The following is a 24,453-nucleotide window of genomic DNA, read 5'->3' as shown; positions in this document are numbered from 1 at the left end:
CAGGGCTCACAGCTGGCAATATATCTTCAATCTTAAAGGCCCATCCAGCTGTTTTGCCCAGGCGAAACATGTTGTTAAAAATGGCTATAGAGAAATATATGGCTATTTCTACAGTAGCTTCACCGAGGCTTCTGGTCAGTTCCGAAAGAGAGTTGCAAATAGTCAGTCGCTCCAAAAGTCACAATGGATTTCAGTGAGGTTCTCGACAAGTGTGGAAACTACGGGAGGTTTCAAGTGGTCATCCTTCTGCTCTACGGCTATACAAATATTCTAGGGTCGCTGCATTACTTCTCGCAGACCCTCATCACATTTACACCCGAGCATTGGTAATAGATTAAATACCTCTCGCTGAATCTAAGCTAATCTTCCGCCATACAGGTGCTCCCACATTGACCTCCAAGGTCTCAGTGAGAAGGAGCTTCGCTCTGTGTACTCAAACATTTCCGACTCTTCCTGCACGCCCCTTTTGGGTGTGGTCAATGGCAGGGGCGTGGTAGCAGAGGGGCGTGAGTGCAGGGATTGGATTTTCAAGAGAGAGAGTGGCTACGAAAGCATCACAACAGAGGTAAACAATATCGGTAACATTAATTAAGTATTATTATTTATTTAATATCTTTTTATCTGCAGCTCAAATGGGTCTGCGACAAATCCCACCAGCCGGCGGTGGGTCAATCCTTCTTCTTCATGGGTTCTGTTTTGGGCACCATAATCTTTGGATATCTCTCTGATCAAATAGGTCGTCTGCCATCCCTTCTGATGGCCACCTTGTGTGGAGCCACTGGTGACTTTATCACCTCCTTTGTATACACGCTGCCCTGGTTCGCCTTCTCCAGATTTATGTCGGGATTGTCCACGGATACCATGTACTATCTTATGTACATCTTGGGTAAGTAACATTGAATAGTTCAAAGAAAATAATTTAAATTATTTTTTATTCCACAGTTTTTGAGTACTTGAGCCCCAAAAGCCGAACCTTCGGCCTCAACATCATCCTGGCCATATTCTATTGCTTCGGACTGATGACCTCGCCCTGGGCGGCCATTTGGATTGGCAACTGGCGTCGCTATCTCTGGCTGGCTTCCTTGCCAGCTCTGGGTGTCCTTGTATATCCTCTCCTGATCTGCGAGAGTGCCCAGTGGCTGTTGACCAAAAGGAAGTACGAGGAGGCGGTGATTTGCCTGAAGAAGGTGGCCAAGTTTAATGGTCGCCAAGTGGAGGAGACTGTCTTCGATGAGTTCGTCAAGCACTATCGCGAAAGAGCCCAGCGAGAGTATAAGCTCAATGGCCAGAAGGACACTTTCCTAGCCATGTTCATGACTCCTCGTCTGCGTCGATTTACTTTGACTTTGCTGCTCAAATCGTAGGTTCTTTATTTTTCTAAATAAGAAAATATTTCAATCACTCCCTTCCCTTGTAGAGTCATCATAACACTCTCTTGTGATGTGATCAATCGCAATATGGAGGGCTTAGGTACTTCACCCTTCAAGCTTTTCTCCTTTACCTCGATCGTCTATCTGCCCGCTGGAGTGGCCATCCTGCTGCTGCAAAACAAGATCGGTCGCAAGGGCATGGCCTGCTCGGCCCTTTTTGTGGGTGGACTCATCACCACGACGATGGGTTTCATGTTGGCCCACTTGGATCCCACGGAAAACGCCCTGCTGCTGGCCATCATGGTGGGTCTTGGCCGCTTTGGAGCCACCGTTTCCTACGATGCAGAGATCCAATATGCCGCCGAGATCATTCCGACCAGTGTGCGCGGCCAGGCGGTGTCCAATATCCATGTGGTGGGTCTGGCCTCCAGCTCACTGGCCTTCTATGTGATTTACCTGGCCCACTACTACAAGCCCCTCCCCTCGATCTTCATCAGCTGCCTCATGTTCTTCGGTGCCGGCCTTTGCCTGACTTTGCCGGAGACCTTGAACAAGTGGGTTTTTTGAGATAACTTTAGTCTTATTATTTATGGCTTTCTTTTTTTATTAGGAAGCTGCCCGAAACCCTGGCGGATGGGGAAAACTTTGCCCTGAACGAGAGCTTCCTGCACTTCCCTTGCTTTCACAAAATCGAAAAAAATAATAACAATGATTGTATATAACTGGAAATGAAAGACTGACTGAAGTGAACAGGGATTTATTTTATAGAGATCATTGTACATGGCACATTGTCATCTGATAAAATAACCTGCCCGAAGACTGATTAAATATATTTTCGAATGTTGCATTTAATATAATTCTTATAAAAGGGTAAAATGCAAAAGGTTTATTAGTTTCAAACGATAATTTCACCTTACACATTGACAACCACAAAAATTATACGAAATACCACTGATTACAGATATTACCCAAACATCACGCTTTTTAAATAAACACTATATTCTTAGTCTGTCACAAACAAACAACTAATAATGAAGAAATCGGTCAAAAGTTTTAAAGAAATTCTTTTAATTTATATATTTTAATTCAATAACACAGATCAGTTGCAGACAAAGTTAAACAAAGCCTTTTGTAATGATATCATATACTAAAAGTCAATCGGCTTGCAATTTAAATGAATATGCCTGATTTGACGTCACAAATTCAATCGTAGCTGTAATAACTGTAAATAAACAGCATTGCATGTTTGCAATCACCGACCTCAAAAATCTATATTTATCTCCTCATCATAGTAGTCAGAAATAACAAAGGCCTAAAATGGGCAATTCGTCTCCAAAATTATTTGTTCCCGGGAGATTGGGTATATACTAGCACTTCAAAATTAGAAAAACTATATATGCCAAATATTTAAGTTAGAAGTAATAAAACAAAATCAAATCTGCTAATGACTTTCCAAAATTTTGATTTAAAACCGTCAGTAATGAGTATTCCCCTATTGATACACTCTCATATAGAAATCTTTCGTGTATTGGGCAATTTCGTTTTCACAAAAATACGACTGCAGGCAAGTCGAAAGCCCCACATCAAACTTTACTTTCGTTCCGTGCGGTTGACATCGCAATTTCGCCCGAGACGCGCAATTCCCGGTCAGTGACTATACATATTCAGAGTTCAGTTGCGGCAGGTTGTTTTGGATGCAGCCAAAAGTCTGTTCCTTATCGCAAATTTTATGAAGAATTTTATTCTATCACGCATCTGCTGGCAACCTAAGCTTGTCCAAGTCCAAAGAACGCAAATAAATTTAATAAATTTAAAAGAGTCCAACAGTCGTTGTACTTTATATTTTTCTTGAATTAATGTGTACAAATAATTGTGATGTGAAATAAAGATTCAGAGCTTTGATCTCTGCTTTTATTAAGCAATTTACAGAAAATGTTCATGGTGTCGCAAAGAAAGAATTAAATTCTTTCAGTAATAAAGCAATAATACAAAAAAATATCGTAAATAGTGCATTTTAAGACTCGCTGGATTTAAATTTCTATTACGTGTATTAAATTTGTTATCTGTAAAACACTAAAATTTGAAAATAAGTGAATTATACATGCAAAACAAAAAGTTTCTCTGTCAGAATACTCCAGTAAACTAACTGAATATATCTATAATTTCAGTTTAAAGGGCTACTGGAACAGCTGCGATTTAACGACCCAAAGCCAGTTTTTGTTGGCTTATTGTAAAAATAAAAAACATCTGACGAGCGACCCCAGCTGTCAAACCTAATTTACACGAATTATTTCTGATTTCGTTCTGGCAGGAATCACTGAGCGCACTAATTGGTTTTGGAAATTAAGAGAAATTCAACGCAGTCAATTAAGCGGCTCGCAGATGCCGTGGCGAAGATGAGACGTAGGCTCTTCTCGATTCCCTGATAGAAACGTGAGACGTGGATGCAAGTGGTGCGAGTGCGGAAGAACACAATGCTGGAGGTGGACAAAATACTGGAGAAATGCGGCGACTTCAGCCGTCTGCAGATGCTGCTCTTCTGTCTGATCAACGTGCTGTCGGCCCTTCACTACTACTCCCAGACGATCATCAGCTTCGTACCCAAATACTGGTTCGTATGCGCAAGTTCGCTGTCCATCGCGTCGTATACTTAATGCATTGCTCATACGCCCAGGTGTGCAGACGGTTTGCCCGCCAGCTTTGAGCCGCCGGCTGAGTCAAGTTGCCTGCCTCTGAACAGGAATTCCACTAGTTCAAATACCTGCTACAGCTATGACTACGAGCTTTACATGGGCTACCAGAGCTTTCCCAGCGAAATGGACTGGGTGTGCGAAGATGCCTGGAAACTCACTCTTGGCCAGTCCATGTTCTTTGTGGGCTCTGTGGTCGGTTCCATGGTGCTGGGCTACCTGGCGGACCTGGTTGGACGTCTTCCCATTCTGATTGTAGCCAATTTGATTGCCATGACCGGCAATCTACTGACCATCTGGAGCACCAATGTCACGCTCTTCTGTATTTTTCGCATGATCTCGGGCATTGCGACGGACAGCAACTTTGTGATGATGTATATTTTGGGTAAGTTTTTAGAGTTATAGTATTAAATGATATTATTAATATCAAATATTTCTTTCAGTTATGGAGTACATGCGTCCCTCAGTGCGAACCCTTGGCCTGAGCATCTGCATTGGTTTGTTCTACTGTTTGGGCTCCATGGCCGCCCCTTGGATCGCCGTGCTCATGCGCAGCTGGCATGGATTCCTGCTGGTCACCTCCCTGCCCCTGCTAGTGGTTCCATTCTTCTACTTTATTGTACCGGAAAGCATACAGTGGCTGATCTCGAAGCAAAAGTACGACAGGGCCGTTGTCTGCCTGAAGCGGGTGGCCAAGATTAATGGACGGCAGGTGGAGGAGAGCGCCTACGAGGAGTTCGTCGAGGAGTGCAAGTTCAGCCAGCAGAACCAGAAGGCCTCGCCCCATCTGTTTGACCTGTTCAAGACGCCCCGCCTGCGCCGCAACACGCTCATCCTCTTCTTCAAATCGTGAGTTAAAGATTCAAGATTTGATTCGAGATGAATACTACTCATATCCAATACAACACCCTCGCGCAGCATGGTCATCACCCTGTGCTACGATGCCGTATCGCGAAATGTTCAGGGCCTTGGCATTTCGCCATTTCTGATGTTCTCGCTGAGCGCCACCGCAATTCTGCCCGCCTGTCTACTGATCATCGCCCTGCAAGATCGCATCGGCCGCAAGGCGATGGCCTCCGCCTCTCTGCTGCTGAGTGGCATTTTCATCTCGGTTACCGGGGGCATCATCTTCGCCGCCTCGGCATCGGATAAGAGTGAGTTCAACCCGATCAGTTGGGGGGGTTATATTGCAGAGTTGAGTTATGGGAATTTAATGGCGGGAGTTTAATGACGGGAGATTTATGTATATTCAATATTTTATTTTAACAAAAAAAATAGAAAATAGCCCGGGTAAATAGTTTTGAAACTTTTTTTTTTTAATTTATGTATCTTTTTCTTTATTTAACCAGAATCGCGACGAAAAGCCAGATGAAATTTTTGTTTTTACACACTTTAAATACATTTCAAAATTTTCTCATTTATTAATTTGTCTCAAGCCAATTGAATTTTGAAAAGTCTTAGCTCCAAAATTTGAAGAAAAAATCAATTATTTTTAGAATCCTTATATTAGTCTCCTTACGAACATTAACATTTTTTGTTGTTACACTTTATGAATTTTTTGTAAAATTTTATTAATGTAAAAATTTAAATTTTTTAGCCACCACTTTGCTGGTTAGCCTCTCCGTCGTGGGCCGCTTTGGAGTGACAGTGGCCTATAATTCGGGAGCCCAGTATGCCACCGAGTTGATCCCCACCTGCGTTCGAGGCCAGGGAGTGGCTGCAGTCCATGTGGCCGGCTATGCCTTCACCTTCTTCAGCGCCTACATCCTGTACACGAGGTGCATCTTCTCGCCGCTTCCCGAAATTATCCTGGGCGTTCTGTCCCTGCTGGGGGCGTGTCTCTGCCTCCTGCTGCCCGAAACCCTTCATCGCACTCTGCCCACTTCGCTGGAGGATGGGGAGAATTTCGGGAAGAACGATCGTTGGTACACCTTCAGTTTTCTGGAGAAACGCACCCAATCAGCCGCCACTCTGGATACCCAAAACGTCAAGATGTACTCGCATTCAACGGAATCGAACGTCTACTTTTAGGTCACTACTGAAAATATGTTTTATCACCGCAGTTGAAGTTTTCTGTGTAGCCCACCAAATTGTTTGTGTATATTAAACTAGCAACGGTATCAAAGACTTAGAATACATTTGTAGAATAAGATTACCAAATGTGTACGAAAGATAAGTGAGCAATCAATAAAATAATATAATAAAAATCAAGATTCTTAAACGAATTTATAAATATTTTACAGATAAATGTTAAATTGATAAGAATCACAATAGCGAAAGTTCTAGTTGAATGATCCAAACTGTAAGTCTGTTTAATATCTAAATATCTTTGCTTGCACAAAAATGATTACACATTCAAGTGCTCGATCAACTTTAGAGACAAGTCGAGAAAACAGTCAGACGGAGCAGTTGAAATCACTTCTCAGTGATTTCCGTCTCACCTCGTTTTCAATATCTCTTGAGGTTTTCTTTAAATCGTTTTACAATTTTTAAGAGGATGTTTAATCGGATGTTTTTAATTTAGTTCATATACAACCTACAACTATATTGTAATATGTTGTTACTTTGAAAGTTCCAAAGGCCATGTGTGACGAAAGCCAGTGAAAAAACGAAGTCATATGAGCTTCGATTACTACTCCACTGACTAAAAATAGCAAACCACTCACCTTTTCGTCACTGGGTAAACAAAAAAAGTAAAAAGACACTTTAACTAACTTTACTAAGACACTTTTTTGGGTGAGCTCATTTAAAACTAATTTTGTCTGAGTGATTAGAAGAAAAAAGACTACAGAAACTATAATGGACGAAAAAAGAGTGTTCTAGATTTTTTTCGATTCAGTCAGTTAGAAAACAGAAGTAGAGAAAAGCGGATGCAGTTTTCAACGGGCTATGAAAAATGTATAGAAATTTAATCAGAACTCAAAGATCACGATAGCCGAAATTCTAATTGAATGTACCAAACTGTAAGTCTGTGTAAGATCGCCGCGACATTGTTTAATGGGATTTACTTGTTTCTATTTGCCAGAATCTTTAGGTATATTGGAATTGTAAAACTCCCGTAAAGATAACCCAGCGCTTTGTTATGCTTCTGCGGGCGTCACCTTAATAAAAATCCCATGGGACTCGGCCGAATCTCCCCGCACGCCAAACAGAAGCCAGACGTCGGAAATTGTTCAAACGCTTTCTTTTTTCCTATTCCTAATGCCCCCGTGTGAGATAAACTAGCAGCAGGTATTCAGTGTTTGCAGTGTATTAGCGCATTATAGCCAGCACCCAGAATCGGCTATATACCAGCTGCTCGGACCCCTTTGTCGACATCAGTCGCTGTTTTGCGATCGCAGAGGTTTCGTGTGCCGAAATGGAGCTGCAGAGTGTCCTCGAAAAATGCGGCAACTTCGGCCCCTATCAAATCCTTCTGCTGGGTCTCTTCGGATACACGAACATCGTGTCCTCGCTGCACTATTTTTCACAGACCATCATTAGTTTTACGCCATCGCACAGGTGAGCGGAAAATTCCCATTCACTCTGAAAAGAAGTGATGGAATTCGGCACAGTATATCAGAACCAAGGGTCACTTCTAAATAAACATAGCAAGGCCCAATGGAAAATTTTAAGTTCAAGTTTAATCCCGCAAGCAAGCCAAACCATTAAAGTGATATTTTGCGATCAAAGATGCATTTTAAATACTATAAGTGTGAATTCATATGTATGAGCGCTGCAAATATTAATAAAACGTATTGATAAGCAAATAAAAATATTTACAATTTGGCAATTATCAACAAGCCTATTTCAAAAAATTATTTTTAAAATATATGTTAATTTATAAAATATTTTTTAACCCGGACACTTTATTTTTTCAGTTGCTCGTTACCAAAAGAAGACTTCGAGCAGAATTCCAATTATTCCACATCCCTGTTGACCTGCAATATAATTCAATACGATGACGATCTGTCCTCTTTTCGAGACTACAAATGCTCCTCCTGGGATTTCGAAAGGGAAAGCAACTACGAGAGCGTTACTACAGAGGTAAGTCTCAACCCAAAAGTAGAAAAGGCAGTTGGTGTCCAAAAACTGATGTTTGGAATATTATTATTATTTCTTTATTTTTATTTATTGTACACAGCTCGAGTGGGTCTGCGACGATGCCTACAAACTGGCGGTGGGTCAGTCCTTCTTCTTTATTGGCTCCGCCCTGGGCAGCATATTCTTCGGATATCTGGCCGATCGCATAGGACGTCTGCCTGCCTGTGTTTTGTCGACCTTGACTGGAGCCTCTGGTGATTTCTTCACCTCCTTCGTGGGAGATCTACCCTGGTTCTCCTTCACCCGCTTTATTTCCGGTCTCTCTATGGACACACAGTATGTCCTGATGTATATTTTGGGTAAGTAAATTGAGCTTCCACTAATTTCAGAAAATAAGAATAAAAATTCTTGCAGTTTTCGAGTACTTGAGCCCCAAACACCGCACATTCGGGCTTAACATAATCCTGGGAGTCTTCTATTGCGTTGGCCTGATGATATCCCCCTGGATTGCCATTTGGCTGGGCAACTGGCGGAGTTATCTATGGGCTGCCTCTCTTCCAGCCCTGGGCATGCTGCTCTACCCTGTATGCCTCCATGAAAGCGCCGAGTGGCTGTTGACCAAGGGAAAGTTCGACAAGGCAGTTAGCAATCTAAAAAGCGTCGCCAAGTTCAACGGTCGCCAAGTGGAAGACTCTGTTTTTGATAAGTTCATCAAGCACTATCGCGAGAAGTTGAACAATTCGCAGAATAAATCTTCGGACACTTTTATGGGAATGCTTCGGACACCAAGACTGAGAAAGTTCACCATTATTCTATTAATAAAATCGTGAGTTAAATTTTATACGTAGATATTATTTTAATATTTTTAACTTTTAACACTTTTTCTCAGAGTGATCATCACAATTGCATTCGATATTCTGAGTCGAAATGTAGAAGGCGTGGGAATATCACCCTTCAAGCTCTTCTCCTACTCGGGATTTTGCTACCTGCCCGCCGGTCTCGCCATTATCCTGTTCCAGAACAGGATCGGACGAAAGGGAATGGCCTGTGCCTCGCTCCTTGTGGGAGCCATCATCACAGCGGCCACTGGTTACTTGGTGGCCACCCTTGATCCAGCCAACTATTCGGTTCTTCTGGGATTTATGGTGAGCCTGGGAAGATTCGGGGCGGTGGTGGCCTACGATGCGGAGGCCCAGTACGCGGCGGAAATCATTCCTACTAGTGTGCGAGGACGTGGAGTGGCCAACATCCATGTGGTGGGCAACGCATTCGCTTTCTTCAGCTCCTACGTAATCTACTTGGGAACTTTCTACAGACCGCTGCCATCTCTTCTGATCAGTTTCGTTCTCCTAATCGGCAGTTGTTTGTGTCTGGCTCTTCCGGAGACACTGCACAAGTAAGTTTTTGCTGACTAGTAACCTCCAATTCATTAATATTTATCTAATTTAACCCGCAGGCAACTCCCACAGACTCTCGAGGAGGGCGAGGTATTTGCCAAGGGCGAGAAATGGTATTTCTTTCCGTGCTTTTCACGCAGACAGCAAACAAAGAAGTCAGCATCTCAGTTGGAGTCAGCCAACGAAATTACAAAGTAGTTATAATAAATGTATTAGATTTATAATAAAAGCATTAACTTTTTTTTACAAAAGAATACAAAAAATATCAAAACATGTTTACTGGTCGCTTAACTTTTATGGGTCGCAGTGGAAAGCGCTGCTAAGACATGAATTTTTAGTTATATTGGTTCGGAAAATAATAAACTTACCCGATTTCATCACGTTTTGATCACGTTTCTAGAAATCAGATCTGCTAAATCCTAGACCCTAAATATCTGGATCTATCTTTTGGGCTTATATTCTGATTGTTCCGACTTTAGTGGCACCAAGGAAATAAATTCCCCGTATTTAATAACACCAGGATAAAGGGAAATTTTCTTTGACCCGAGTTAAAATATATAAACAGGGTTGTGTTGTGAAATATTTGCCTGGTGATAAAAACTATAGAGTCTATATTTGCTAAGGTAGTATTTAAGGACTAGCTGCTTTTTGACAAAATTTTTAATAATTTTAATAAAACCTAATGTTATTACGTTCTAAATAAATAATATAAAGATTCTAAAAATCGATGTGACTAACATTATAAACATAATTATTTGCTTGTAGTAAAAAGTAATACCATTGCTGCTTTTTGTCGCTTGGAAAGGTTGATTGTTTTGTGTAATCTTTGTAATACTTTGGAACCGTTGTGAAATAAGTGTCTTATGACTAAAACTATATAGCTGGACTTAAGCTAACATTTTTTATGATGTATTTCACCTGCTCAAGGTCTGGGTTCTTAAAGGAAATATTCAAATTGCAGTGCTATATATTTATCGATTGTAATATTGAGTAGAAAGAAGTCTTTATATTTTTATTTTTGAATATATCGCTCTAAAAACCTGTGTAACACCAACAAAACATTGTTTGCACAGATTCACTTGTATCTATTTACCAGACATCAGCAGTTTAGTGTGCCGTATAACTGCCGTAAAGATAAATCCAGGGCAAACTTATGCTGTGCGGGCGTCACATTAATAATTACCCAATGGGATCCACACGAAACTCACCACACGTTCAAACGCTTTATTTTCCCCTATTTTTAGATAAACTAGCAGCAGGTATTCAGTGTTTGAGGTGTATTATAGCCAGCACCCAGAATTGGCTATATATTAGCGGCTCGAACCCCTTAGTCGGCATCAGTCGCTGTTTCGCGATCGCTGCGGTTTCGTATTCCAAAATGGATTTCCAAAGTGTCCTTGATAAATGTGGCAACTTTGGCCCCTATCAAATCCTTCTGCTGGGTCTCTACGGCTACGCGAACATTATCTCCTCGCTGCACTATTTTTCGCAGACCATCATTAGCTTTACGCCATCGCACAGGTGAGCGGGAAATTCGCATTCACTTTGAAAATAAGTGATGAAATTCAGAACAGTAAATCGTAACCAAGGGTATTATATAAATAAACATTAATAATATACAAGTTATATTTCGCAAAAAAACACATTAACATAAAGATGCACTTTAAATACGATGTGGCTTAAATAGTATGCAAGACGCTTGATTAATGTTAATTACTAATAGGCAACACAATATTGTTTATAATTTAACAGGTAGAGTTTTTCTAAAAACTTACAAATTCTTTTTAGATATAGATGATAATTTTTGTTATAATGCCACATTAAAATTTTATTATCTTAGTTGCTCAGCACCAAAAGAAAACTTCCTGCAGAATTCCAATTATTCCACATCCCTGTTGGCCTGCAATATAATTCAATACGATGAAGATCTGTCCTCTTTTCGAGACTACAAGTGCTCATCTTGGGACTTTGAAAGGGATAGCAACTACGAGAGCATTACCACAGAGGTAAGTTTCAGCCCAAAAGTAGAAAACTCGCTTAGTGACTTAACACTGATGGCCGAAATATTGAACTCAGCTCGGTTGGGTCTGCGACGATGCCTACAAACTGGCGGTGGGTCAGTCCTTCTTCTTCATTGGCTCCGGCCTGGGCAGCATATTCTTCGGATATCTGGCAGATCGCATAGGACGACTGCCTGCCTGTGTTTTGTCGACCTTGACTGGAGCCTCTGGTGATTTCTTCACCTCCTTCGTGGGAAATCTGCCCTGGTTCTCCTTCACCCGCTTTTTATCCGGCCTCTCTATGGATACCCAGTATGTCCTGATGTACATTTTGAGTACGTATACTGAACTTGCTTTTTAAACCAGAAAGTAAATATAAGAATCCTTTCAGCTTTCGAGTACTTGAGCCCAAAACACCGCACCTTCGGGCTAAACATAACCTTGGGAGTCTTCTATTGCTTTGGCCTGGTGATTTCCCCCTGGGTTGCCATTTGGTTGGGCAACTGGCGAAGTTACCTGTGGGTGGCCTCTCTTCCAGCTCTGGGATCGTTGCTGTTTCCTGTTTGCCTCCATGAAAGCGCCGAGTGGCTGTTGACCAAGGGAAAGTTCGACAAGGCAGTTAGCAATCTAAAAAGCGTCGCCAAGTTCAACGGTCGCCAAGTGGAGGACTCTGTTTTCGATGAGTTCATTAATCACTATCGCGAGAAGTTGAACAATTCGCAGAATAAATCTTCGGATACTTTTATGGGAATGCTAAGGACACCAAGACTGCGAAAGTTTACCCTTATTCTATTGGTTAAATCGTGAGTAAAATTATAAAGATGTATTCTATTCTTAACTTTAATCTTATCTTTAACTTCTATAACATTTCCTTAGAATAATTGTTGCAACTGCCTTCGACATCCTGAGTCGTAATGTGGAAGGAGTGGGCATTTCGCCCTTCAAGCTCTTCTCCTACTCGGGATTCTGCTACCTCCCCGCAGGACTCACCATTATCCTGTTCCAGAACAGAATCGGACGAAAGGGCATGGCCTGTGCCTCGTTCCTTGTGGGAGCCATAATCACGGCGGTCACTGGTTACTTGGTGGCCACCCTCGATCCAGCGGACTATTCCGTTTTTCTGGGATTCATGGTGTGCCTGGGAAGATTCGGAGCGGTGGTGTCCTTCGATGCGGAGGGCCAATACGCGGCTGAGATTATTCCAACGAGTGTGCGAGGACGAGGAGTGGCCAACATCCATGTGGTCGGCAACGCCTTTGCCTTCTGCAGCTCCTACATCCTCTACTTGGGAACTTTCTACCGGCCTCTGCCGTCTTTCCTGATCAGTTTCGTTCTTCTAGTCGGCAGTTGTTTGTGCCTAGCTCTTCCAGAAACCCTTAACAAGTAAGTGTTTGTCGGCTACTATCCTCTAATCCATTTGTATTTATTTAATTTTTCCTGCAGGGAACTCCCACAGACTCTTGAAGAGGGCGAGGTATTCGCCAAGGGTGAGAAATGGTATTTCTTTCCCTGCTTTTCGCGCAGACAGCAAACAAATAACTCAGGATCTCAGTTGGAGTCAGCCAACGAATTTACAAAGTAAATGTATTTAATGTATAATAAAAGCATAACTTTTCATACAACAATATCAAAACATATTTACGGGTCTCTTAATTTTTATGGGTAGCACTGGAAAGACTCTTTTAGGCGTTTGCTTAGACTTAAGTGGCACCCGTCTAAAGAATTAGTTAAATAGATTACTCTAACGAAATAAATCCCTTTTATTCTATGGCAAGTGGATAAGGGGAAATTTCCGTGGAACCCAAGTTAGTAAGCTTGGTAAGGAAAATAACCAATGGTATTGTTGTGAAATATTGGTTTGGTGATATATATTTAGGTTATGAATTTTTTAGGCAGTTCAAGGTCAAGGCGCTTTTAGTATTTTGTTAAAGGAAATATTGACATTGCATTGTTTTACATTGAAGTTGGTTAAAGTATCGATGTGAAATAAGTTTCTTTAAGAAACTTTCTTAAAAATTATTCTAATATCACCCCCCACAAAACAATCCTGGATCCGCCACTGTTAGAACTTAAAGATCTTATTGAATAAATCGGTCTACAAATCTGTGTAACACCAAAGAGAAGTGGTTTGCACAGATTCACTTGTATCTATTTGCCAGACGGCAATAGTTTAGTGGATCCTATAACGCCCATAAAGATAATTCCAGGGCATTCTTATGTGCGGGCGTCACATTATTAATCACCCCATGAAACCCAACCGAAACTCTCCACACGCCAATTAGAAGCTAGACGTCGGATATGGTTTGAAAGCTTTCTATCTTCCTTGTGCCCCGGTGTGAGATAAATTACACTGTGCAGCATTTTTAGTGCTTTTTAAATTTACCTCGATGGATGCTATATTTTTGGATTCGTTACGAATTCCCAAGTTAAACTGCGTTTTCCAAAAAGTTCCCCGACGCAAGGATTCTTAGCAAAAGGACCTCAAAGTTCGAAAAATGCTGAAATTGACCAACTTTGCGGAGCTCTCAGAGGCAAATGGATGCATGGTTTGATTCGATGTTAAAGTTTTTAAAAGATACACCCTTTATCTTTTAAACCCCATACTTAAAAAATTTGTAAGATTTTTTTTAAGGAAGAAACAAATTCTAGAAAACATAGTCAAAAAAACATAAAAGTATACAGCTGCGGTCAAAATGGTAGTAGTGTTGCCGCCCTGTGTATTTAAAAGTTTGTTGTTGTAATTGATCTTTTCCTGGTAATATTGTATTGATTATAATTTTACTATTAGACTAATTGGATACAATTACACAAGGCGGCGACACTGCTACTATTTTGACCGCAGCTGTATGTTTTTCAGTTTTTAGACTATGTTTTTTGGAATTTATTTCTGCCTTAAAAAAAATCCTTAAATTATTTTATGTATGGGGTTTGAAAGATAAAGGGTGTATCTTTTAAAAAACTTTAACTTCAAACCAAGCCATGCATCCATTTGCCTCTGAGAGCTCCGCAAAGTTGGCCAATTTCAGCATTTTTCGAACTTTGAGGTCCTTTTGCTAAGAATCCTTGCGTCGGGGAACTCTTTGGAAAACGCAGTTTAACTTGGGAATTCGTAACGAATCCAAAAATATAGCATTAATCGAGGTTAATTTTTGATGCTGCCTAGTGTTATCTGTAGATATTCTGTTTTTGCACAGTATTAGCATTATAAACCCATCACCCGAATCGACTATACGGTACATATACCAGGAAAAGTGTGGAAACGTTGGTCCATACCAAATCTTGCTGCTGGGTCTCTTTGGGTTCGCTAATATAATATCCTCGCTGCACTACTTTTCACAGACACTGATTAGTTTCACGCCCTCCCACAGGTGAGCGGAAATCTCAACAATAAGATTTAAACTAAACAGAATAACATTATTTTATAAAAAATAATTTAATAACAAAACAAATATGAACATTTTTGTATTAAATTCTGAAAAAAACTGTTTCTCTCCTCACTTACTCTAATTATATTGGTTTATTTTATTTTTAGTTGCTCTGCACCAAAAGAAAACTTCCAACCGTATTCAACTTCACTGTTGGCCTGCAGTGTCATCCAATACGATGAAGATCTGTCCTCTTTTCGGGACTACAAGTGCACCTCCTGGGATTTCGAAAGGGAAAGCAACTACGAGAGCGTTACCACAGAGGTAATAAGGTAGACAACCCAAACAAACACTGATGTCCGGAATATTGTACACAGCTCGAGTGGGTCTGCGACGATGCCTACAAACTGGCGGTGGGTCAGTCCTTCTTCTTTATTGGCTCCGCCCTGGGCAGTATATTCTTCGGATATCTGGCCGATCGCATAGGACGTCTGCCTGCCTGCGTACTGTCGACCTTGACTGGAGCCTCTGGTGATTTCTTCACCTCCTTCGTGGGAGATCTACCCTGGTTCTCCTTCACCCGCTTTATTTCCGGTCTCTCTATCGACACTCAGTACGTCCTGATGTACATTTTGGGTATGTAAACTGAGCTTGCACTTTTACGCAGAAAGTAAAAATAAAAACTCTTGCAGTTTTCGAGTACTTGAGCCCAAAACACCGCACCTTCGGGCTAAACATAATCGTGGGAGTCTTCGATTGCTTTGGCCTGATGATTTGCCCCTGGATTGCCATTTGGCTGGGCAACTGGCGGAGTTACCTATGGGCATCCTCACTTCCAGCCCTGGGTATGCTGATCTTCCCTGTTTGCCTCCATGAAAGCGTCGAGTGGCTGTTAACTAAGGGGATGTTCGACAAGGCAGTTAGCAATCTAAAAAGCGTCGCTAAGTTCAACGGACGCCAAGTGGAAGACTATGTTTTCGATGATTTTATCAAGCACTATAGCGAGAAGCTAAGAAGTTCTCTAAGGAAGTCCAATGACACATTTATGGGCATGCTTAGGACTCCCAGACTGAGAAAGTTTACAATAATTCTATTGATAAAATCGTGAGTTTAAATGAAGATGATATATGATTAATTTTAAGCTTTCTTTATATTTCCTCAGAGTGATCGTCACGATTGCTTTCGATATCCTGAGTCGTAATGTGGAGGGCTTGGGTATATCGCCCTTCAAGCTCTTCTCCTACTCAGGATTTGCCGTCTTGCCAGGTGGACTTGCCATTATCCTGTTCCAGAACAGGATCGGACGAAAGGGCATGGCCTGTGCCTCTCTGTTTGTGAGTGCTATCATTACGGCGGCCACTGGTTACTTGGTGGCTACCCTCGATCCAGCGAACTATTCCGTTCTTTTGGCAATAATGGTGAGCCTGGGAAGATTCGGAGGGGTGGTGGCCTACGATGCGGAGGCCCAGTACGCGGCGGAAATCATTCCAACCAGTGTGCGAGGACGTGGAGTGGCCAACATCCATGTGGTGGGCAACGCATTCGCTTTCTTCAGCTCCTACGTAATCTACTTGGGAACTTTCTACAGACCGCTGCCATCTCTTCTGATCAGCTTCGTTCTCCTAATCGGCAGTTGTTTGTGCCTGGCTCTTCCGGAGACACTGCACAAGTAAGTTTTTGCTGACTAGTATCATCCGATTCATTAATATTTATCTAATTTATCCCGCAGACAACTTCCACAGACTCTCGAGGAGGGCGAGGTGTTTGCCAAGGGCGAGAAATGGTATTTCTTTCCCTGCTTTTCGCGCAGACAGCAAACAAATAATTCAGGATCTCACTTGGAGTCAGCCAACGAAATTACAAAGGAGTTACAATAAATGTATAATATAAATGTATATAATAAAAGAATTATCTTTTCATACAAAAGAATGCAAACAACATGATAATATGTTTACTGCTCTCTTAATTTTTATGGGTAGCAGTAGATAAGTGCTGCTAAGACATGAATTACTTGTTATATGGTTTCGGACACTAATAAACTAACCCGATTTCATCATGTTCTGATCGCATTTCTAGAAATCCGATCTGCTAAATCCCAAACCCAGACATCTTTCTAGCTTTTGGGCTTTATTTTGGATTGTTCAGACTTTAGTGGCACCTGAAAAATTGTTATAAAGATTACTCAAACAAAATAAATCCACCTTATTCTTTGGCACGTGGATAAGGGGAAATTTCCTTTGACCAGATATACTAAGGTTGCTCAAGAATATAACAATGGTTTTATTGTAACTTTTTTGTCTTGCACAAAAAATATGTAGCTCATATTTCTTGTGGAAAATATGGGTTTTTAGTCAGCCCAAGATCTAGAGTCTAGTATTTATTAAAGGAAATATTGACAATCATGTGGAAATTTTGGTTGGAAGAGATTTCTGTGACACCCCCATGATGTTTTAAGCCTGCTCAAGGACTAGGTTCTTTTATATCATTTTTATACCCGTAAACCGTAGAGTAAAAAGGAATAGAAGGGAGAATAAAAAGTATGTAACAGGTAGAAGGAAGCGTTTCCGACCCTATAACGCCCACAATCACCTTGAAGACGTTTAAATGTGTCTGGCGTTTTTTGTTTAATATTTGTAACACGATGTATTTGTTTTGAAATAAGTGTCTCCTGACTAAAGCTATATAGCTCATACTTCAAGTGGAAATTAGTTAAGATGTTTTATGATGTTTTTGCCAGCTCTAGTCTGGCTTCTTTTATATAATTTTTCAAAGGAAATATTCAGATTGCATTAATTTACATTTATCGACAGAAAAAGTCAATGGTTATAAGTCAACACATCGATAAAAAGTAATAGGTTGTCGAAAAAAGTCTTTATATTTAAGTTATTAGAACTTAAAGTTCTTATTGAATACATCGGTCTAAAAATCTGTGTAACACCAACGAGACATTGTTTGCTCAGATTCACTTGTATCTATTTGCCAGACGGCAACAGTTTAGTGGGTCGTATAACGCCCGTAAAGATAATTCCAGGGCATACTTATGCTGTGCGGGCGTCACATTAATAATCACCCCATGGGACCCAAACGAAACTCTCCACACGCCAACCAGTAGCCAGACGTCGGAAATGGTTCAAAAGCTTTCTTTCTTCCTCATGCCCCGGTGTGAGATAAACTAGCAGTAGATATTCTGTGTTTGCACAGTATTAGCATTATATAGCCAGCGCCCGAATCGAGTATATGTACATATACCAGCTGCTTGGACCCTCCATTGGCATAAGTTGTTCGTTTGCGATCAGGGAAGGTTCTTGTGGCGAAATGGATCTCCAGCGTGTCCTGGAAAAGTGTGGAAACTTTGGTCCATACCAAATCCTGCTGTTGGGTCTCTATGGGTACACAAATATAGTATCCTCGCTGCACTACTTTTCACAGACACTTATTAGTTTTACGCCTTCGCACAGGTGAGCGGAAATCTCAACAATAAAATAGAAACTAAAAACAATAATATTTATTTTAAAAACAAAACAAAAATGAACATTTTTGTATTAAATTCAGAAAAAAAACTGTTTCTCTCCTCACTTACTCTAATTACATTTGTTTCCTTTTATTTTTAGTTGCTCTGCACCAAAAGAAAACTTCCAACCGAATTCGACTTCACTGTTGGCCTGCAGTGTCATTCAATACGATGAAGATCTGTCCTCTTTTCGGGACTACAAGTGCAACTCATGGGATTTCGAAAGGGAAAGCAACTACGAGAGCGTTACTACAGAGGTAAGTCTCAGCCCAAAAGTAGAAAAGGCATTTGGTATCTAAACACTGATGTCTGAAATATTGAACACAGCTCGGTTGGGTCTGCGACGATGCCTACAAACTGGCGGTGGGTCAGTCCTTCTTCTTCATCGGCTCCGCCCTGGGCAGCATATTCTTCGGATATCTGGCCGATCGCATAGGACGTCTGCCTGCCTGCGTTCTGTCGACCTTGACTGGAGCCTCTGGTGATTTCTTCACCTCCTTCGTGGGAGATCTTCCCTGGTTCTCCTTCACCCGCTTTATTTCCGGTCTCTCTATGGACACTCAGTATGTCCTGATGTACATTTTGGGTAGGTTACTGGATCCATAATATTTTTCACTATACATAACCACTCAACTTTGCAGTCTTCGAGTACTTGAGCCCACAGCACCGCACCTTCGGTCTGAATATCATTTTGGGCGTTTTCTACTCAGTGGGCCTGATGATCTCGCCCTGGATGGCCATTTGGTTAGGCAGCTGGAGGAGTTACCTATGGGCGGCCTCTCTTCCAGCCCTGGGAATGCTGATCTTCCCAGTTTGCCTCCATGAAAGCGTCGAGTGGCTGTTAACTAAGGGGAAGTTCGACAAGGCAGTTAGCAATCTAAAAAGCGTCGCCAAGTTCAACGGACGCCAAGTGGAGGACTCGGTTTTCGATGAGTTCATCAAGCACTATCGCGAGAAGTTAAACAGTTCGGAAAAGAAGTCCAAGGACACATTTATGGGCATGCTGAGGACTCCAAGACTGAGAAAGTTCACACTAATTCTATTGATAAAATCGTGAGTTGAAACGATAATGGTGTGTTAAAAATTGGTTTAATTGCCTTTATATTTTCTCAGAGTGATCATCACAATTGCATTCGACATCCTGAGTCGTAACGTTGAAGGCGTGGGCATATCGCCTTTCAAGCTCTTCTCCTACTCAGGATTTGTCGTCCTGCCCGGTGGTCTCACCATTATCCTGTTCCAAAACAAGATCGGACGCAAGGGCATGGCCTGTGCCTCTCTGTTTGTGGGTGCCATCATCACGGCTGCCACTGGTTACCTGGTGGGCACTCTGGATCCTGCGAATTACTCCGTTCTCCTGGGCTTCATGGTGTGCCTCGCGAGATTCGGAGCGGTGGTGGCCTACGATGCGGAGGCCCAGTACGCGGCTGAAATTATTCCAACCAGTGTGCGAGGACGAGGGGTGGCCAACATCCATGTGGTGGGCAATGCCTTCGGGTTCTTCAGCTCGTACATAATCTACCTGGGCACTTTCTACAAGCCACTGCCCTCGCTCTTGATTAGCTTCCTGCTCGTCATTGGCGGTTGTTTCTGCCTGACTCTTCCGGAGACATTGCACAAGTAAGTTTCTTTATAAAAATTAATGTGACTCTTTCAATATATATAAAATTTATCCTGCAGGCAACTTCCACAGACTCTCGAGGAGGGCGAGGTCTTTGCCAAGGGCGAAAAATGGTATTACTTTCCCTGCTTTTCACGGAAACTGACAAAAGAAGCCGAATCTCAGCTGGAGTCAGCCAGCTAAATTACAAAGTACCTAGTTATAATAAATGTATTTAATATATAATAAAACCTAAACCCATGAATACAGAATAATAACAAAACATGTTTACGGATCACTTAATTTTTATGGGCGGCAGTAGAAATTACGCTACTAAGACAATGAGCTCAGATTTTATGGTTTCGGATAAAACGAAAAGTAGCCAATTTCATCATATACTGATCGCATTTCTGGAATTCAGACCCCTTTAATCCCAGACTCAGACATCCATTAGGTTGTGTAGTGTCCACTTACAGACGCTAATTTGGCTTGTTTAAACACAAGTATCACTTGTCTAGGGCATGACTTATATAGATCACGCCGATGGTTCCGGAACTTTTAGTACCCGGCGAGATAAGCCTACTTTCATTGCACTTTTGAGAGGCTTCGTTTGGCGCCTCCGAAAAGCAGACCTGTAATCTATACTATATATAATCTATATCTCTAAACGGCCTCCCATTAAAGTGTCAGGCGACAAACAAAGAATCCGGGCATCCGGTAATCCCCCGCTTTAAAAAGATTCCATTTCAGGCGTGACTTACAGCACAGCAGTGGCTAAATCTGCTATAAATCTAAGGCAAAGTCAACAAGCCAAAATTTTCGAGAAACTCCGTTCGAGTGACCAAGTTAAATGCCTGATAAGCGGATGAAGACGCATTTCTTTGATGAAATGTTTATATGGCATCTAGAAATCAAGGCCATTTTTTATATAGTTTGAAAAAATATCCCTCCTTAGTGCTTGTTGAAGCTGTGTTGATTGTCTGTAAATTTTAATTTTATGCGGGGTAAACAAACATCTACTGTGTAGGGTTGTTCGTTCACCTGTTCGACTGAATGTTTGCTCTGGTCTCAGCCTCTTATCATCGGCACACACCCCAAAAAAGCGACAGAGATTGCCTAGCCCAATCTCTCGGTGTTACTAATTACCCATCCTAATCAGGGGCGACGCCTACATCTTTATACTATATAAGGCGGCTGCCGATCCAAGTTGGGCGTCAAAATACTGTTCGTACAGGCAGAATGTAGTTGACTCTTTTCTTGGAAGATTCAACGCGCTGTCCACATAAACAAAGTGTCTAAGTTAATAGTAAAAGTAAAATTCTTTAGAGATCAGTATGGATTTCGATCGCGTGCTTGAGAAGTGCGGAAACTTTGGACGGTTTCAGTTTGTCCTACTAATTCTGTACGGCTACACCAATATACTCAGCTCTTTGCACTATTTCTCACAGACCCTCATTACTTTTACCCCAGAACATTGGTAAGTAATGGTTCTAAAGTGCGGTTAATTAAAATTAAAAATATCTCTTAAACAATACTGAATTAGTACAAAAAAAAGTCGACAAAATATCATTTTTTTGCCATATGTTTCTTGCCTGAATTTTTAAGTAAAATCAGTTGTTTATATAATTGACTAAAATGAAAAATAAATATGCATAAAAACATATTAGTGGCTCTAATTTTTTTTAAAGTGATTTCGTTGATTTTATATTTGAAATAAAATCAGTACTTAATTCTAAATGACTTTAAATATAATTTCCTCCTCAGGTGCTCCCACGATGACTTGATGGGCTTGAGTGCCGAGGAGCTGAGATCCATTTACTCCAACGTATCGCACACCTCCTGCACTCTTCTTTCGGAGGTGGTTAATGGCACTGGCGTTGCCTCAGAGGAGGAGTCCTGTCAGGATTGGATCTTCGAGAGGGAGAACGGCTACGAAAGTCTCACCACCGAGCTAAAGTGGGTCTGCGACAAATCCCACCAGCCGGCTGTGGGTCAATCCTTCTTTTTCCTGGGCTCAGTGGTGGGAACAATATCTTTCGGATTTCTTTCGGATCATATTGGCCGACTGCCCGCCATGCTGATGGCCTCGTTGTCCGGTGCGACTGGTGACTTTATCACCTCCTTTGTCCACACGCTGCCCTGGTTCGCCTTCTCCAGATTTGTATCGGGATTGTCCACGGATACCATGTACTACCTCATGTACATCTTGGGTGAGTTTGGGGATTCTACAGCTAATTCACACAAAATAACTCATCTATTGATCTGCAGTCTTCGAGTACCTTAGTCCCAAGCGTCGCACCTTTGGTCTGAACATCATCCTGGCAGTTTTCTACTGCTTCGGCCTGATGACCTCGCCCTGGATCGCCATGTGGATTGGCAACTGGCGTCGCTACCTCTGGCTGGCTTCCTTGCCAGCTCTGGGTGTCCTCATATATCCACTCCTCATCTGCGAAAGTGCCCAGTGGCTGTTGACCAAGAAGAAGTACGATGAGGCGGTCCAGTGCCTGAAGAAGGTGGCCAAGTTCAATGGTCGCCAGGTGGAGGACTCCGTCTTCGACGAGTTTGTCAAGCACTATCGCGAGAAGATGAACGAGGAGAGCAAGCTGAACAAGCAGACGGACACTTTCCTGGGGATGTTTAAGTCTCCCCGGCTGCGTCGTTTCACCACCACTCTGCTGGTTAAATCGTAGGTCCAATCCTTTGTTGTTGTGATATCACATAGCTAACCTTTTTATTTCAGGGTCATAATTACGCTCTCCTACGACGTGATCAACAGGAACATGGAGGGTCTGGGCTCCTCGCCCTTTAAGCTGTTCTCGCTGACCTCCAGTGTTTACCTGCCAGCGGGATTCACCATTTTGCTGCTACAGAACAAGATCGGTCGCAAGGGCATGGCTTGTGGAGCTCTACTGGTGGGTGCAATTATCACCGCCGCCACAGGATTCCTGATCGCGGTATTGGATCCCAATGAGAACGCCATCCTGCTGGCCTTGATGGTGGGTCTGGGCCGATTTGGCACCACCGTCTCCTACGATGCAGAGATCCAATATGCCGCCGAGATCATTCCGACCAGTGTGCGCGGCCAGGCGGTGTCCAACATCCATGTGGTGGGCCTGGCCTCCAGCTCACTGGCCTTCTATGTGATCTACCTGGCGCAGTACTACAAGCCACTGCCCTCGATCTTTATCAGCATTCTGATGTTCCTGGGCGCTCTGCTCTGCCTCACCCTTCCAGAAACTCTGCACAAGTAAGTGAAGGGCCCTTACCTTTAAGATCGTCCATTTTAACTAATTTCACCATCAATTTAGGAAACTCCCCGAAACCCTGGCCGATGGCGAGCGGTTCGCGATGAACGAGAGCTGCCTGTACTTCCCATGCTTACACAAACGCCGCGAAAGTCTGACCAAGCATGAGGACCTCAAGTCTGAACCCTAAACCCTAGAGAACGATGCACCTGAAAGCTGACTGCTGTTTAACCTGCTAGCCACTTAACCTGATGATGGGGCCGACGGAATGTTGACCCCTGTAACCGAATGGTCTGATAGTTATTACTCATGTGAAGGATGCATAGTAATTAAACAAAAACCGTTGTTTAGAATACATTTATCCAACCTATATATCCACAACAGAACTGGTATAAATATATGATGTACTCCTTTTCTTTCACAATAAATTTATAAATATTTAAAAAGCAAATGGAGTTGACAATTATAATTATAATTATGAGAAAACCGAAGTGATAGAGAAAATAGGACGCACTTGTTTCCTCAGATGTTTGCCAAGGGTCTATATTATGGGCCTATATTATGGGCCCATTCTGAGCCAATTAATTTATTTTCTTTTATTTTGAATGACCCTTTATGTTTGCTGGGTGGGACTGCTAAATATTCATTTTAAGCGGAGGTAAAAATATCGGTTTCTTTTCAACTTTATAAAACGTATTTATATACGCCAATAAAAAATCCTTATTAAGCTAAACATTTAAAAGAAAAATACACATGTAATATAATCGTTTTGGAAGATACCAAAACTAAATTCCTGCAGGCCTGTGTAAGTAATAAGCAGGTAATAATCAAATACAAACTTCCAATAGAAACAACGAACGAAGTGCGAAGAAGGATGGAATATATATAACTCCTTACTGTAATCCGTTTCCTTTTCGTCGCCTACATACGAAAGCGCACAGTGGGACAAAGGTAGTAGTTATTTGTTATTTTTAATTTTTGAAAACTAATGGCGGTTGCTCGGCAACTTAATGGACAATATTGATGATTTCAAAAACAACATTATCTTAACCAATATAATTATGAATTTTTTACTCACCAATTATTCCGTTCCGTTGTTGGGATTTAAAAATGTATATCTGCTCTCCAATATCATTAAAGCAAATGCAAAGAAAAATCACATTTTGTACCAAGGTTAATGGCGGCTTAGGTATAAGCGTCTATGTATATATGGGAAATAACTTAAACAAATACATTTAACACTTCTACTTTA

The 24,453-nt window shown here is 41.7% G+C and overlaps 7 protein-coding genes across 8 annotated transcripts; all 7 read left to right on the top strand.

The window, feature by feature from the left end:
* The first annotated feature begins 132 nt into the window (after positions 1-132).
* LOC108064287 (organic cation transporter-like protein) lies at positions 133-2,679 on the top strand. Its single transcript, XM_017151740.3, has 6 exons — positions 133-326; positions 379-565; positions 628-886; positions 943-1,360; positions 1,418-1,924; positions 1,981-2,679. Exons 1-6 carry the CDS (start codon positions 184-186, stop codon positions 2,090-2,092), a joined length of 1,626 nt encoding a protein of 541 aa, XP_017007229.2. The 5' UTR covers positions 133-183; the 3' UTR covers positions 2,093-2,679.
* A 241-nt stretch (positions 2,680-2,920) lies between these two features.
* LOC108064271 (organic cation transporter protein) lies at positions 2,921-6,249 on the top strand. Of its 2 annotated transcripts, XM_017151701.3 has the most exons (6): positions 2,921-3,016; positions 3,682-3,981; positions 4,045-4,445; positions 4,504-4,909; positions 4,979-5,214; positions 5,658-6,249. In XM_017151701.3, exons 2-6 carry the CDS (start codon positions 3,815-3,817, stop codon positions 6,089-6,091), a joined length of 1,644 nt encoding a protein of 547 aa, XP_017007190.2. In that variant the 5' UTR covers positions 2,921-3,016; positions 3,682-3,814; the 3' UTR covers positions 6,092-6,249. The 2 variants fall into 2 exon arrangements, with proteins under 2 accessions (XP_017007190.2, XP_017007192.2); XM_017151703.3 differs by lacking the exon at positions 2,921-3,016 and having other exon boundaries at positions 3,564-3,981.
* Positions 6,250-6,936: 687 nt separating this feature from the next.
* On the top strand, positions 6,937-9,755 carry LOC108064318 (organic cation transporter protein-like). Its single transcript, XM_017151811.3, has 7 exons — positions 6,937-7,023; positions 7,086-7,561; positions 7,921-8,086; positions 8,184-8,442; positions 8,498-8,909; positions 8,973-9,479; positions 9,540-9,755. The coding sequence occupies exons 2-7, from the start codon at positions 7,419-7,421 to the stop codon at positions 9,676-9,678; spliced, it is 1,626 nt and encodes a 541-aa protein (XP_017007300.2). The 5' UTR covers positions 6,937-7,023; positions 7,086-7,418; the 3' UTR covers positions 9,679-9,755.
* Positions 9,756-10,846: 1,091 nt separating this feature from the next.
* Positions 10,847-13,062, top strand: LOC108064319 (organic cation transporter protein-like). The gene is made up of 6 exons (XM_017151812.2): positions 10,847-11,001; positions 11,321-11,486; positions 11,557-11,815; positions 11,872-12,283; positions 12,357-12,863; positions 12,924-13,062. Exons 1-6 carry the CDS (start codon positions 10,859-10,861, stop codon positions 13,060-13,062), a joined length of 1,626 nt encoding a protein of 541 aa, XP_017007301.2. The 5' UTR covers positions 10,847-10,858.
* Positions 13,063-13,867: 805 nt separating this feature from the next.
* Positions 13,868-16,722, top strand: LOC108064264 (organic cation transporter protein-like). Its single transcript, XM_070216569.1, has 7 exons — positions 13,868-13,890; positions 14,675-14,848; positions 15,013-15,169; positions 15,223-15,481; positions 15,538-15,949; positions 16,008-16,514; positions 16,575-16,722. The coding sequence occupies exons 1-7, from the start codon at positions 13,868-13,870 to the stop codon at positions 16,720-16,722; spliced, it is 1,680 nt and encodes a 559-aa protein (XP_070072670.1).
* Positions 16,723-18,116: 1,394 nt separating this feature from the next.
* Positions 18,117-20,239, top strand: LOC108064320 (organic cation transporter protein-like). The gene is made up of 6 exons (XM_017151813.3): positions 18,117-18,303; positions 18,457-18,613; positions 18,684-18,942; positions 18,998-19,409; positions 19,470-19,976; positions 20,037-20,239. The coding sequence occupies exons 1-6, from the start codon at positions 18,161-18,163 to the stop codon at positions 20,158-20,160; spliced, it is 1,602 nt and encodes a 533-aa protein (XP_017007302.3). The 5' UTR covers positions 18,117-18,160; the 3' UTR covers positions 20,161-20,239.
* Positions 20,240-21,180: 941 nt separating this feature from the next.
* On the top strand, positions 21,181-23,656 carry LOC108064332 (organic cation transporter-like protein). Its single transcript, XM_017151827.2, has 5 exons — positions 21,181-21,433; positions 21,721-22,166; positions 22,225-22,642; positions 22,697-23,203; positions 23,265-23,656. Exons 1-5 carry the CDS (start codon positions 21,291-21,293, stop codon positions 23,389-23,391), a joined length of 1,641 nt encoding a protein of 546 aa, XP_017007316.1. The 5' UTR covers positions 21,181-21,290; the 3' UTR covers positions 23,392-23,656.
* Positions 23,657-24,453: the final 797 nt, after the last annotated feature.

This window comes from Drosophila takahashii, chromosome 3R, assembly GCF_030179915.1.
Source record: "Drosophila takahashii strain IR98-3 E-12201 chromosome 3R, DtakHiC1v2, whole genome shotgun sequence".
NCBI lineage: Eukaryota > Metazoa > Arthropoda > Insecta > Diptera > Drosophilidae > Drosophila > Drosophila takahashii.
This window is presented reverse-complemented; position numbering and strand designations above follow the sequence as displayed.

Coding starts and splice junctions, on each gene's coding strand:
- LOC108064287 (XM_017151740.3), top strand. CDS start 184: ATGGATTTCAGTGAGGTTCTCGACAAGTGTGGAAACTACGGGAGGTTT. Junction 327..378: donor ACATTTACACCCGAGCATTG/GTAATAGATTAA, acceptor TCCGCCATACAG/GTGCTCCCACATTGACCTCC. Junction 887..942: donor CTATCTTATGTACATCTTGG/GTAAGTAACATT, acceptor TTTATTCCACAG/TTTTTGAGTACTTGAGCCCC.
- LOC108064271 (XM_017151701.3), top strand. CDS start 3,815: ATGCAAGTGGTGCGAGTGCGGAAGAACACAATGCTGGAGGTGGACAAA. Junction 3,982..4,044: donor AGCTTCGTACCCAAATACTG/GTTCGTATGCGC, acceptor TCATACGCCCAG/GTGTGCAGACGGTTTGCCCG. Junction 5,215..5,657: donor CGCCTCGGCATCGGATAAGA/GTGAGTTCAACC, acceptor TAAATTTTTTAG/CCACCACTTTGCTGGTTAGC.
- LOC108064318 (XM_017151811.3), top strand. CDS start 7,419: ATGGAGCTGCAGAGTGTCCTCGAAAAATGCGGCAACTTCGGCCCCTAT. Junction 8,087..8,183: donor ACGAGAGCGTTACTACAGAG/GTAAGTCTCAAC, acceptor TATTGTACACAG/CTCGAGTGGGTCTGCGACGA. Junction 8,910..8,972: donor ATTATTCTATTAATAAAATC/GTGAGTTAAATT, acceptor ACTTTTTCTCAG/AGTGATCATCACAATTGCAT.
- LOC108064319 (XM_017151812.2), top strand. CDS start 10,859: ATGGATTTCCAAAGTGTCCTTGATAAATGTGGCAACTTTGGCCCCTAT. Junction 11,487..11,556: donor ACGAGAGCATTACCACAGAG/GTAAGTTTCAGC, acceptor TATTGAACTCAG/CTCGGTTGGGTCTGCGACGA. Junction 12,864..12,923: donor CTTCCAGAAACCCTTAACAA/GTAAGTGTTTGT, acceptor TTTTTCCTGCAG/GGAACTCCCACAGACTCTTG.
- LOC108064264 (XM_070216569.1), top strand. CDS start 13,868: ATGGATGCTATATTTTTGGATTC. Junction 15,170..15,222: donor ACGAGAGCGTTACCACAGAG/GTAATAAGGTAG, acceptor TATTGTACACAG/CTCGAGTGGGTCTGCGACGA. Junction 16,515..16,574: donor CTTCCGGAGACACTGCACAA/GTAAGTTTTTGC, acceptor TTTATCCCGCAG/ACAACTTCCACAGACTCTCG.
- LOC108064320 (XM_017151813.3), top strand. CDS start 18,161: ATGGATCTCCAGCGTGTCCTGGAAAAGTGTGGAAACTTTGGTCCATAC. Junction 18,943..18,997: donor TGTCCTGATGTACATTTTGG/GTAGGTTACTGG, acceptor TCAACTTTGCAG/TCTTCGAGTACTTGAGCCCA. Junction 19,977..20,036: donor CTTCCGGAGACATTGCACAA/GTAAGTTTCTTT, acceptor TTTATCCTGCAG/GCAACTTCCACAGACTCTCG.
- LOC108064332 (XM_017151827.2), top strand. CDS start 21,291: ATGGATTTCGATCGCGTGCTTGAGAAGTGCGGAAACTTTGGACGGTTT. Junction 22,643..22,696: donor ACCACTCTGCTGGTTAAATC/GTAGGTCCAATC, acceptor TTTTTATTTCAG/GGTCATAATTACGCTCTCCT. Junction 23,204..23,264: donor CTTCCAGAAACTCTGCACAA/GTAAGTGAAGGG, acceptor CCATCAATTTAG/GAAACTCCCCGAAACCCTGG.